The sequence below is a fragment of the Rousettus aegyptiacus genome, unplaced genomic scaffold, assembly GCF_014176215.1.
Source record: "Rousettus aegyptiacus isolate mRouAeg1 unplaced genomic scaffold, mRouAeg1.p scaffold_m13_p_1, whole genome shotgun sequence".
Taxonomy (NCBI): domain Eukaryota; kingdom Metazoa; phylum Chordata; class Mammalia; order Chiroptera; family Pteropodidae; genus Rousettus; species Rousettus aegyptiacus.
The window spans coordinates 5,457,569-5,471,128 of NW_023416284.1; the positions used below are offsets into that span (position 1 = coordinate 5,457,569).

Here is a 13,560-nt window from a genome sequence, read left to right on the forward strand (position 1 = left end):
GAGGACAGGCATTTCAGTGGATGGCATGCTACAGGCACAGTAAAGTGTGTTTGGGTCTGATGCCTATCTAAGCAAACATACCATTTAAGTCTCATCACAATTCTGACAAAGCATCCGGTTAACATTATTTGAGAATTTTTATTCTCCCCTGTAGGGATCAGGAACTTGTCTCCATTAAAATGTGTTTAAGTTACGTAAGTCCAAACTGCAACTAATTTAGACACACCAATTATTCATTCAGTCCTCAGCTGTAAGAGCCAAAAGTAATGATGTTCTCAATTATGGTCTACCAGCTAGCTCCATAAATGTCCCCGTTGCCTAACCTGGTGGCACTTCCACTCTAAATCCTAGGTTAGGGACAGCTCTGCTTTCTCTCTTAAGATACAGCATTCTGGAAGCCAACTAGGCACAGGCATGGGTGAGCTAAAGAATGGAAAATGGCGAGGGAAGAGGCTGGTGTCTACATGTCATGCCGTAGATACCCAAGTATCATGCAAAGAGTGGGGCGATTCCAGAGAATTACATCTGATTGGCACAAACGCAATCAAGAGAAACTGAGGTACACACATTTGCTGCAGACACACAGATGTCACCCCTCCCAACGCGTGCACACACGCACACACACACCCGTGTTGGTTCGGAGCCCGCATCTCTGTTAAAGGAAGACTGGCAGGTAACGGACACTGAGGAAGGGGCTCCCGACCTCTGGGAAGGGTCCAAAGTGACAAAGGGGTCCTGTCGCTTCGCTCTCTGGGAGACATCCTGCGCAGTCTCCGCAGGGACCTCGTTTCTTCCAGCACGAGTCCAGCTTTGAGACAGCTGCTCTCATTGTCGAAGAATCGGGAGGGGGCACAGCGGGGCCCGGGAGAGTGGGCTGCGGATCGGTACGTGCGTCTGTCAGACCCCTTCTGATGTGCGGCTCCGAAGGCTGGCCTCCCTTCCACAGGCACGAGTGGCCCTGAACACAAGCACAGCCACCTGCACTCGTTTTTATTTACACACGGGAAGCTAATGCTGTTTGATCACCCACATTTTTATCAACTGAAATATACATTTATATCTTGGGCGATCCTGGATAAGACTGAGTAACCTCGGGCTGGCCAGGCAGCAGGGGTCTTTTAAGATATACAAGCCACCTCTGCCCCATGGGTCCCAGCACTTGTCTTTTATTGTCTGTTTTTTTTTAAAGTGGTATATTTTAAATGCTCACACTTGAAAATGTACATTTACATCGGTACAATGTGTACAATGCTTACAATGCACAAAAATACAATGCCACATGACCATGCTATTCATAGAGCGTCTATGCAATATTAATTCAGAGACTGCACGCATCTTAACAGCCTAAACGAAACCACCAGCACCACGACTTCACCGAAAGAACCCACACATCTGAAGAAAAGAGATCAGAGACAAGTGAGATGCGCTAAGTTCACGGCCAGCCCTTGAGCCTGTACCCAAGGCGCCCTCTCGCTCGCCAACCTGTGGCCACATCACCAGACTTCTCTCCCTGGGGTCCTTACCTGCTTCTGGAAATGAACTTCGGGCAAACAGGTGCTCAACTGCGACGGGTGGGCTGCGGCCGGGGAGAAATAGGAAGGTGCGGCCCTGTGGAAACACAGAACACGGGGTCATGGGAGGAGCCGGGAGGGCCAGACGGCTGCCAGAGTCGAACCTGGAGCACACGCCCCACGCTGACAGACCCGAGACCGCGGGCGGGGAGCTCACGGCAGCGGGCTCTGCTGCAGTCCAGAAATACCTGTGTGTCTGGCCAGCCCAGGAAACCTGCACCAACACCTCTGGGATAAGCTGCTGACTGCAGCTGTGCTCACCTGTCATTTCCGGCCAAAGCAGGTCGCCGCACAGCCTCCTCCCCTTGGGTTAGTCACCAAGCCCAACTGAGATGGGTGCTGGAGATATCGTGGACGGGAGTGAATCACTCCCGGACGGCTGACGGGCAAGTCCCGCACCTGCACGAGCAGGCGCACCGACCAGACCTAACGTGAGGAGGCGGCGCGGGCTCCACCCCCTCCGGGCTCAGACGCGCACCGTGGCCCAGTGCTGGGCCTATGTAAACATAAACACACGCACGCATGCAACACGCACACACAGCTGCAGATGATTTACAACCTACTAGCCTGGCCACATGTCCACGTGTCCCAAAGACACCTTTTCCAGGAATCGAAAACACTGTCTTCTTGTCTTTGCCTCCCACAGACAACCTCACCCTTCGGGTCCCCTGCAGGTGGATCTGCCGGAAGCAAGAACGGAGGGAGACATGGGGAAGGGGGGCCAGCTGGGGCACCAGGGCGTCTTGGCTGCCCGCTGCAGTCTGGTCCTCCTCTGCTGTGGTGGGACAGAGGCCTCGAAGCACCTGGGTGAAAGGTGGCCTCCCAGGACTCAGCCTTGCGGTAAAGACAGGGATGAGAATGATGCTTTGAGAAGCCTGTTCTAAGGGACGTGAAGGACAAAGAGGGGCTTCGAAACCCTCAGTCGTGGCTGATTTCTGCAAAGAACGCTGCTTGCTCACCCGAGGAGCCAAGGGAAAAGTGTTTTCCACAGAGAGCGGGATTTCAATGGCCTCCCCTACGGTGGACGCCACTCTAACCCTGGCTCTCTGTTCCCGTCCCTCTCAGCTAGAGATGGCCCTGAGATGGGAGAGCCACCACCTGCCAGGGCCACCCCCCCCCGCCCCCGCAAACTACCCCTCCGGGAACAGACACTGATAACGACTGATTGCTCTTCTATCCCTCTAGAGAGCAAAGCCCCAAACACCAAGGGCCCCCTGGGGGACTTTCCACCCAAGTTCCTATGTTCCTTCAAAAAGAGGTGAAGACAGACAACTTTCTCCCACTTCTGAGGGCCTTTAATTTCTCCACAACAGCCAGTGAGCCTCCTACTGTCCACGGGGCTCGGCCCTTCGAAGGAGCAGCAGGAGCTCTGCAGTCATGCCTCAGGGGGACAGTGTCTAAGCGATGCTGTTGGGGGGGGGGTGGCTTCTGGGACTGTCCAGGGACTCATGGCCAGCTGCTCTGTTTGCCATTTCCTGACCAGGTCGATGTTCAGAAGGGCCCTAGAGCCAGTGGGAGACAGCTCGCACGCCAGGGGGCCGGGTTCTGTTTTCGATTCTATCACTGATGAACTGTTCAGCGTGAGGCCGGCCAGGGAGCCACCTCTGCACTCGGGGGGGGGGGGGCACACATGTAAAGGTCCTGAAGTAGGAAGAAACTGGACCTTTGGAGGAAGAAGAAGGTGTAGCTGAGGCCTCGGGAGCCGGCACTGGACCAGGTGGGTCTCTGAGAGGTGAGGAAGGCGGTCACAGTGGGGGTCAGGTAGGACCAGTGAGGCTGCCGTGTGGAGAAAAGATGGGCGCGGCTGGAGGGGGCCTCACTGGGCCAGGTGAGAGCTGGGGCTTGGGTGGGGGGTGACGGAGAAGGGATGGTGGGAATGGGAGGGATTGGGACATTCTGGCAGGTGGAACTGTGTGACAGAAACAGTGTAAAAGCCTGGCCTGCCACCGTGGCGGCGGGGAGGGCGTGTGGGGAGGCCTGGCATGGGAGCTGCCCGGAATGCCGGTGCGGCCCCGAGGACAGGCTCAGCAGCTAGGACCGGACTTCCCGGACTACAGAGAAGCCCACAGGGCCTGGAAAGCAGAGCGGATTCGTCCTTCAGCACAGTCGGTACCACCGTGACCCTGCGAAGTGCTCTGGAGACAGTCACGTGTGGTGACCACCCAGATCTGGCAAACGTCTAGGGCCCTCCTGGGAGGCGCCGTGCACCGGATGGGGTGGCGGAGCTGGGCAGGTGGGGGGCCCTTTGGGAAGGAGCGCTGTAAATGAAGGGGAAGAACTGGCACCCCGGCGATGCCACCCGCCAGACACGTGGCCTTAGGGAATGTATTCATTCAGTCAGTCGGTCGGTCAGTAAATGTACTGAGCACCTACTACGTACTGGGATACATCAGTGGAAAAACAGTCAAAACACCCCGAATATATTCCAGTGAAGAGCGAGGACAAAACAAAATGAACAAGAACAGGTAGATAACATAGTACGGAAGGAGGTAACGGGTGCTATGATAAACCGGGCAGGGTGAGGGGCAGGAGTGTGGGGTGAGCCGGTGGCACGGGGTGGGAGGCTTCGGGGCGAAGACACGAAGGGGGGGAGGGAGTGAGCTGCGGGAAGCCGGGAGCAGCGCTGGACGGAGGCGCTGGGGTGCGGACACGTGGGCCGTGTTGGGGGAACAGCAAGACAGGCCGAGGGCGCAGCGGGAGGGGAGCGAGCGAGGAGAGGGCAGCAGGGGGCCGTGGGGGCCTCTGTGAGAACCTGACCTGGCAGCCACTGTGGCCTGGTCTGACTCGGGTTTTAGCAGAACCACGTGACTCGGAGACTAGAGGGGACTGAGGGGCTGGAGCAGGGAGACCGGGGAGGAGGCCGTGGCAGGAATCCGGACAAATCCAGCGGTGGGGTGCAGCGTGGACAGGACATCGGGAGGGCCGGTGGGTGCCGTGTGGCGTGTGGGAAGAGGGGCACGTGACAGGGACTGAGCAACTGCGGTGGGAGTTCCTGTCAACCGAGATGGGGAGACACAGTGGAGCAGTTTGTGGGGGGCGGGGGACAGCTTAGACCCTTCCCATCCCTATGCCTGTCACCTCTACAGGATGGGGGTGACGACGGTACCTACCCCAAGTGCTGGCAGTGACAATGAACAGAAATAGCACATAAAGGACCCACCGGGCATTGCTCCTGGTACACAGCAGGCACTCAAAAATTACTCGCTACTGTTACTAGTGGTGAGATCAGAAGGCGATACAATGGAAGCAAACGACATTTCTGTTACAGGAAGGGGGTCAAATTAAACAAACGGTAAGAATCCAAAGCTTTACAGTATCCCCAGCTTCCTTTTCTCCCTTCTTCCCTCCCAGTTCGCCCGTCAGCCCCCCACTGACTCAAAGGAATGACAAGAGGTAAAGAGCCCCGGGGAGCACAAGCACACGCCCCTGTTCTCCACCTGCTCCCGAATCACTGGGTGTTGCACCTTTCACACGACTGACGCCGTGGACTGGGTACTCCTCCACTGTGTAGGATTCTGCGCAGCATCCCCGGGTGCTACAGTCACGGTCTGGTCAACAATGGGCCTGCATTACGACAGCGGTTCTGTAAGATTATAATGGAGCTGAAAAATTCCTACTGCCTGGTGACATGGTAGCCCTTGTAATTACACGAATACCACTGTGTTACAAATGCCTACAGTATTCAGTACAATAACATGCTGTACAGGTCTATAGCCTAGAGCTACAGGGAACTGAATTTGTCACTCCAAAATATGTCTATTTGGCATAAGGATTATTTTAGGCTGGTTAATTTTTAAGAAACAGCAGACATGGGAGAAGCTCTGAAAACCAAGTAGAAGTTCCCCTTGTAAAATACATCTGCGTCTGGAAGGGACTCTCCATTTGTACCAGGAAGAGGAGGTGATCTCATTGGTAACCTCCCATAACTGAGATGCCCCCCCCCCACATCTTCTTTTGTTTTCAGCTGAAGATGGTATTTAAGGTGATGGGGCTTTCACCATTTTGGCGAGTTACTGGGTTTTCCTGGGTCTCTCCCGTGTATACGGGAAGTATACGTGTTATTAAACTTGTGTTTTTTCTATTAATTGGTCTTTTATTATAGGGATGTCTTGGCAGAGAACTCAGAAGGGCAGAGGGGGAATTATTTTTCCTCCCCTACAGAGCTGCAGTCCACAGTCGGGTGTGCGGCAGGCTGGCCCAGCCAGGGCTGGGGAAGTGCGCTGTGATGTACGCACAAAGAAACCGCCCAATGACGCCTTCCTCAGCACGGATCCCCACCACTGAGCAGTGCGTGACGGTAGGTGCCAGCGGCACTGCCCCCCTTGGCTGTGACGACTGTGGCTGCAAAAGGGTTTTCCAGGAAATAACTTCATGGGGTGATCTGATCACAAATTCCTCACTGGGCCAGGCACTGGAAAGTCCTGCCCCAGGCATGTAACTTCTTTAGTAAAAGGCTTATCTTTGCCTTAAGCCAGCCCTGGCCATCATTTCCGTGTGCCTAGGTGAAACCACCCTCAGGACAGCACCAATCTTGTGAAGTATCCAGTGATCCAATGCCCACCTTGCTTTCTCCCACCTTTAGGTAACCTTCCTTACATTCCCTCCTTAGTTCCAAATGCGTAAAAGAAACTGAGAAACTGCAAACTGTGATTCTAGGAAGCATCTGTCTCAGTCTGTTGAGATCTTACTTGCAGATATATCGTCTGTTTGGCTCAAATATATTTTTATAAAAATTCTCTACAGGTTTGGACAGTCTTAAGTGAACAACCAAGAATGAGATGTTGTCATGTGTCCCCTGGGGGGCAAAGTCACCCCCAGTAGAGAAAATTGTTTATAAAAAAGAAACAGCAGACACATTCTCTAGCTTACTACTGGCCAGGCCTTGTTCGTTTTGTCTCCACAAACAAATATCCCTCTCAGGCTTTACAAGGACACAGATGCAGAGAGTAACTTGCCGAGCTCACTCAGCTCTGGGGCAGGATTCGAACCCGGACTGTCTGAGCGCTTACCCTCATGCTCCCCTGCTCCCCGGTATGTCAGTGGATAAAGACGAGATCGGCAGGGCGAGGGAGCATGGCTGAGGCCTGACCCGCGGTGCTGGCTGGAGCCCCACGCTGGGCAGCACCTCGGGTCCTCCGGCGACATCAAAACTGGGGCACCAGAGAGAATTTCCACAAGTTCCGCTCTCAGTAATTAAACTGCAACCTCCCGGATGCAAGGGCCTCATGAGCAACTTCCTTAATTAATAAATTCCACATTTCAGCCTCCTCAGTCCAGAGCCGGGCTCAGCATTCTCGAACCACGCTCTGCCGGCATGAGCAACACAGGTCTAATGATGGCGCCGCACGCAGGGAGTCGTAGGAGGCGGCGCCATTCTTAGCGGCTGAGCTGGGGATGGGGAATTTGTCCCAAGGTCGCCGACCCAAATTCAAAGCTGACCCAGAGCTCCTTCCTGCTCTACGAACCAGGCAAAGTGGCAGAACAAGGGCGATCATTACTGTTGTTGCTACAGCATTTTCTAAGGGACAGGCACAATGTCAGTCACATTCAGCACATGGTCACATTTAATCTGAGTCCTCTCAGCAAACCTGCAAGGTAAGGATTATTCCCATTTTAAAGATGAGACAACCGAGGCTCAGGGAAGGTAAGTTGCTCAAGGCCACAAAGCTAATAACGTGACAGAGCCTGGATTTGAATCTATGCTCTCTCCAGCCTATCAGCCTCGTCTGGCTCACAAATTGATAGAGGCATTAGCCATTTTAATTGAAATTAAAATAAAAGTCCACTTTACAGAAAAAAGAGCCCCAAACTACTGCCAATCAGAAAATAAAATAAGGCAGCATACCCAATACAGTGAATGGTCCTTGATGGGATCCAGTAAAGGCCATTGCTGGGTAATTGGAGAAAATTTAACAGGGAGTATTTGTTATATAAGTGTTGTATTGAGGTTATGTGTGTTGGGTATGGCGATTATATTGTGCTTATGTTGGAAAATATCCAGGTCCTTAAGAGATGCAGGCTGGAGTATTTGAGGGTAAAATGTTTCGATGCTTGCAACTTACTTTCAAATGGTGCAAGAAAAGAAGTGTGTGTTTACAGAGGCAGAGAACGTGTGAGCGAATATGGCAAAATGTTAACATTGGTGAATCTAAGTAAAAGGCATCCAGAGGGGTTGTGTTCACAGTACTAGTCCGACTTTTCTGTAGATCTGAAATCAAAATAAATCAAAAGTCAGGGAAACATTAAAAAGCCACTAGGGAATGGGGAGGGGCAGAGGGGAGAGGATACGTGTGGACTTCCGTCTGTACCCCACCTCCTCCAGTGGGGAGCAGCTATGAAGCCCGAGGGTTGCCGGGCCCTTCTCTCTGGCCACTGGTCTGTCTGCTGGCCCAGGAGTGATTCCAGAACTCTCAACAATTACCCTAAAACACCTCCTACCTCCGGGGTGCACTCTGTTCCAGGTGTGAAAATTTCTGAGAAGGCCCTTTGAAGAAGGTTCTCGCAGCATTAAAATCAGATCCACCTGACCTGATTCAAAACAGCCCAATAACCAGAGCCAGCGGCCCTGCCCAGCTGTCCTGCCGACCACGGGGAAGGCATTGACACAGCCAACCGCAGGCAGGAGGGGGTGCCTGGGGTGCATCCTCCTTTCTGTGGCGTGACTCCTCCTCAGGCCACTCTTGCACATGGCACTGCAGGCACGTCACACATACCAAAGGGCTGCAGGACAGGTGCAAACCTGCCCAGGAGCCAGCTCCCCCAGGACCTGCACACTGGACAGGAAGCGACAAGAAAGGGCTCCTCGTGCAGGGGCAGGTGGCTGGATCCCAGCTGTCTGCCACGTTCCCTGGATGGCGGGGACTCAGTCGGGGGCATTTGGCAATGTCTGGGGACATTTTTGACTGTCATAACTGGGAGGCTGCTCCAGGTAGGGGCCGGGGATGTTGCTAAGCACCCCTGACGCACTGGACAGATCCACTACAAGCTGTCTGGCCCCATGTCTGCAGCGCCAAGGATGAGAAACCCTGCCTGGTGGTCACCCTGGAGCGACCCGCTGCACCAGGCTCCTTCAGCCCCTCTGGGCCTTCGCCTCTGCTGGTCCCTGGGCCGAGCTCGCCCCTCCCTACTGACTGTTCACCTTCTGTCTTCTCCCCTGGGCAGCCCTGAAGACTGCGTCTGCACACCTCCCCCCGCCCCCAGCACCGCCCTGACGGGCACCTGGGTGCCTGCATATCTGTTCCCATCTCCACACTGGGAGCCCGCCCCCTGGCTGGGCAGGCCTCAGGGTGGTGTGAAGGCCTTCCTAGCCCCCTAGGCAGCCTTATTCTCAGAGACATGAAAAAAAATGAACCCATAGCTCATTATATAAAATTCTCATAAGAGAACAGAAAACTAACACCTTTTTTCCCCCCCAGGTCTCCAATATTTTCAGAGACCCTCGAAATGGCTGTCGGTCTTTGTACTGAATAATCTGGACAGATGAGATAATGCTGCCAGTCACATCTGGAGCCCGATGCCAGATTGGAGGAGCCTGCGCTAGAGTTGCCTGGGAACCACGAAGCCCCTCGAGGCGTCCTCACCCCACAGTCTAAGATGCACAAGAACCGAAGGAGCCCGTCTGTGTACAGCAGATGACGGTGATGTACCTGGACTGGTAGAGGCATCTGTTTAGAACTTACCGTTTATAAGATTTAAACTGTGATTTTGGCCTGATTGGTAAAAAATAAAAAATAATAATAATACAAAAAAAGTTGCCCAGATTTCACTGTCTCTTCGAGAAACCCACCTTTTTATAGCTAATAAAGAGCACCTGGCAGGCCTGCTGGGGGAGTGGAGGAACCGAGAACAATGTGAACAGGAAGGGAACATGGAGCCGGAGGAAGTCACCGGCTGCCCACGATACTCCCTGTACTGGGCTAAGCCCTCGGGCTCTGCAGTTCAGACCAAGGGACATGCAGACCAAGGGACATGCAGGTGGCGGTTTATCTCCGCACAGTAGGGGAAATGAGGACAGAAGGCAAGAAACGCATCTTTCGACCTCATTTAAAAAAGAGATTCTTTTTTCTTCCCAGAGAACAGCTGGAGCCCTGAAACCTGGCCAAGCTGGGAGCCTGAGACCTGTGGTCAGGAACCAGTGAGCCTACGAAATCCGGCTCCGGATCTTCCTCTGATTCACTCTGCCCCGTGACCTTCAGCCTCTGGCAGGTTCCAGGGGCTGGGTAATGCAGAATCCAGAGCCCTTGTCTATTTATAAGTGAACGTAAGGGCTGGAACCCTCATCTCTCAAGCGGGTGCAGGTACCCCCAATCCTGGGCAGGAAGTCTCCCAGGCTGGACCACCTTTACCACGGGCTGGGCACCTGGCACTGTCAAAAGCCCAGCCATGCAAGCTGGTGTCAGAAGGACCCTTTTTCTCTTGTATGACCTAGATGAGCATCTGAGATGCCCCCAGCATGCATGCTGACAATGACTCGCTGAGGGAAAATGTCATTTGCACAGGGAGGAAGCTGAAGTCAACCTTAGGCTGGGGGGGATCAGTAGTTCTAAGCTTCATAATCCCGGGAAAGGAGCCTGGCCAGGAAGTCTCACGGACCGTGGGACACCTCCAGAGGCCAGATTGTTCATTTCGACCCACATAATCACCATCTGCCCTGCTGCCCACAGCTATGCCAACTCGTGCAGAGTCACCAGCTAAATTTTAATTTAACTGAGAAATTTTAAAGTTTGCTTTTTTCTTTTTTTAAGAGAAAGAAGAAACTAACATATCACTATTTATCAGGAGCTGCTTACAGTTTTTTCACTCAGAGCCATATGGACACATTCACGCCACCCTCATTCTCTCAGGGGCAAGCCTCATTCTCAGAGGCAGGCCCAGGCATGGCCCGCCCGGCCCGCCCAGGGCCCAAAGGCAGGCTGGCCTGCCCAGGAATCACCACCCTCCCCAGCGCTTCTCCCTTGCTCTTGCTCTCCCTGCATCAAAGTCTCCTGGAATTGGATCAAATAAATAAGCCTCCTGAACCAGGTTCGCTGCAGCCACTCAGAATCGCAGGGCCATGAAGGCTTCTGGTTTCCTGTTGCACGAATTAGGTCATTAAATCTTCGGGTCGCCTGCAAGGCAGGAGCTCACCCCTAGTTGTGCTTCCAGAGCCAGCCCCCTGCTCACTGCCCGGCTCTGGGCATGACTCCCCTCAAGACCCAGCTGAGGCTCTAGGTACAGGCTCCAGGGGGAAACTTCTATAAACTCTTAAGAAAATAGGTTTTAGGGTTACTGCCTCCTACAGGCTTTCCTACAGGCTTTCAGCAAACAGGTATGTGTTAATTTGCATATAAATATACATATGTTTGTTTACCTTGAAAACACACCCATACCCATTACTACAAAACTGCACGGGTTCATCGCACCTGCAGGCAGGCTGGCCACTGTTTGGATAACTGCTCTGCCCTGTGACACAGGCCGTGCCTTCCCTCCCCTGCCCCTCCAGCAGCTCCTTCTGAACAAAAATAATCCAAGGAAGGAGGCAGCCTCCCCTAAGGGGCTGCTGAAGACTTGGTTTCCTTCCTCCCTAAATGTTGAACAAGCTGATAATCAAAATGGAAAATATTTTAAACAAAGGCAACTCCAGAATCTGTGCGCGTTTATTCTGTTCGCTTGCTGGGGGAAGTAGCACAAGGACAAGAACTCCCGAGGGGTCACAAAACTCATCCCGTCTGAAGGAAAGGATGGTGACGGCAGGAGGGGAGGTGAGGGGTGACCAGAGAAAACACACGAGCCGCTCCAAGGAGACCGGAAAACGCAGCGCCTCATACAGCAGGAACCCACCCACAGCCACCTGGAGGGTTTGCTCAGGGCCGGGGCCACCACGGAAAAGCTCTGGAGTTTGGATGAAAAGGACTGGAGGCCACGGGGGCCTGGGTGAGGGCTCTAAGAAACTGTCCCCATTTCCAGTGGGTGTAGGCATAAACACCCAAACAAGGCACACCCCAATAACCCAGTTCAGGAGCCAAATCCCCATCATCCATTTGTAATAACGTCCCCCATTCCTCCAAAGCCTCGAAACCATTAGTCACCAAGCCCCAGAAAGGGAGCAGAAGCTCCTGGCAAAACTGGCCTATTAGCGCTTCCCTGGCAAAAAGACTCCTGCTTTTACAGGCCGCTACCCCCTCAACACTGTCACATGTTGCAAACGGAATCCCAGGAGTCTTTTCCAAGTCCACATCCACAGAACGCAAGCTGCACCTGACCTGCTGCAAAAACTTAGCTGAGAGGAAAAAGCTTATTTCAAGGTTCGCTGAGAGCGAGGTTAATTATACCACACACTGCTTTGATGGTATTCCTGAGGATGAAGACTTCACGTCTCAGAGCACTCGGCTCCTTTGCAAATCTACTTGGAGCGCATAACACACTGTCAAATCCAAAATGCAGGCACCACTGCACGTCGGCTCTCACCTGCTGCTAGAAAAGTCGCGGAAGTCCGCCAGAAAGATAATCATGAAAACTTCCAAGTCCAGAAAAGAAGAGCTCGCCCAAAATAGAAATTCCTAAGAGAAAGGGAAACAGACAACTGTGCCACAAAAGAAGGGGAAAGGGATGAAAAAACCAGGACAATAACCCGGGAGAGCCGGGCAAAGCCAAGGGGACCGTAACCAAAATAAATCTCGGATGAAACGCAATTGTTTTTCTCCTCACCTCTTTATTTTGAAAAATGTCAAAGCCACAGAAAAGCTGAAAGACCAGTACAGAGAACATCCCCACACCTGCCCCCAGAGTCCCCAGTAGTTCGCATTGTGCCGCATCTGTCTGGTGTCTCTCCACGCTGTGGGTCTACGGAGGCATGCCTGCTTCTTTTTTCTCCTGAGCCATTTGCAAGCAAGCTGCAGATATCACGATACTTTGCTAAGTGCACCATCATATTTCCTAAGGCCATTCTCCCACACAGCCGCAGCCCTATAGTCACCCCTGGAGGAATTTAATATCGACCCGCTAATATTATCTGATGTGCAGCCCACATCCAAATTTCCGCAGCCCCCTCCCCTCACTCTGGCCTTTACTGTTTTTTTAAGCCAGGATCCAGTGGAGGATTGCAACTGCATTTGGTTCCCACGCTGCTTCACCTCCTTTAGCCTAGAATGGTTCACCAGCTCTCTTTGTCAGAACATTAGCAAGTTTTAGAGTCCAAGACCTTGTCTTTAGGATGTCCCACGATCTAGATTTGTCCAATAGTTTCTTTTTAAGTAGAGTAAGATTAAACATTATGGCAAGAAACTATCAGAGCGGGCATTGTCAAGGTCCCAGTGGAGGCCCACGAGGCCCATCTGCTCTCTTCCTGGTAATGCTGGGTTTGATCCTTTGGTTATGGAGCAAAGTTTTAAATGTTAAGTATATTAGAAGAAAATACAGGAAAAGAAAACAGTGGGGGAAGAAAATAATATGAACTAAAACCTAGAAGTGATTAAAAAAAGATTTTAAACGTGATTATATAAAAATCAAACTGCAAGGAAAAAAAAACACAATCAAATGAACAAAGACAGTGATACATGTGTAGCATATATCACAGCTTTAGCACAAACTTCCTTAATATAGAAAGACCACCTGTAGATCAACAAGAAAGACTGCGAACCCGAGAAAGAAGTGGGCAAATCACGGATTGTCTATAAATGGCCCCTAAAGATATGAAATGATTTCCCCTCTATTTCCCCTTAAGGAAAATGCAAATTAACATTATAATCACATACCACTTCTCACCCATGGGATTAGCGACAATCCAAAAGTTTGAAAACTTCTGCCAAGGTGTGAGGGAAACAGGTACTCTCGTACAGTTTTAGTGAGTAAATACAATGTTAGTATCTCCATGGAGGGCAATTTGGCAATATAAAAAATTTTAAAAGGTATACCTGTTGCTCTAACAATTCAGCCTGTAGGAATTTACCCTATAGATACACTTACACAAATGCACACAGATCTATGTAGAAGAATATTCCTTAATAGTAAC

The 13,560-nt window shown here is 52.0% G+C and overlaps 1 protein-coding gene across 2 annotated transcripts in view; it reads right to left on the minus strand.

Annotated features, from left to right (window-relative positions):
• CTNNBIP1 (catenin beta interacting protein 1) overlaps positions 1-13,560 on the minus strand; it is a 43,993-nt gene that overhangs the window by 22,030 nt on the left and 8,403 nt on the right. Inside the window, exon 2 of one of the 2 annotated variants that reach the window (XM_016163604.2) lies at positions 1,524-1,608. Coding sequence is in view for 1 of the 2 variants with exons in the window: in XM_016163603.2 (XP_016019089.2) it covers positions 1,524-1,839 (316 nt within the window). In the remaining variant the exon portion in view is untranslated. Of the gene's footprint in view, positions 1-1,523; positions 2,668-13,560 lie in introns of those variants that run through there. The other variant, XM_016163603.2, reaches the window with a different exon arrangement.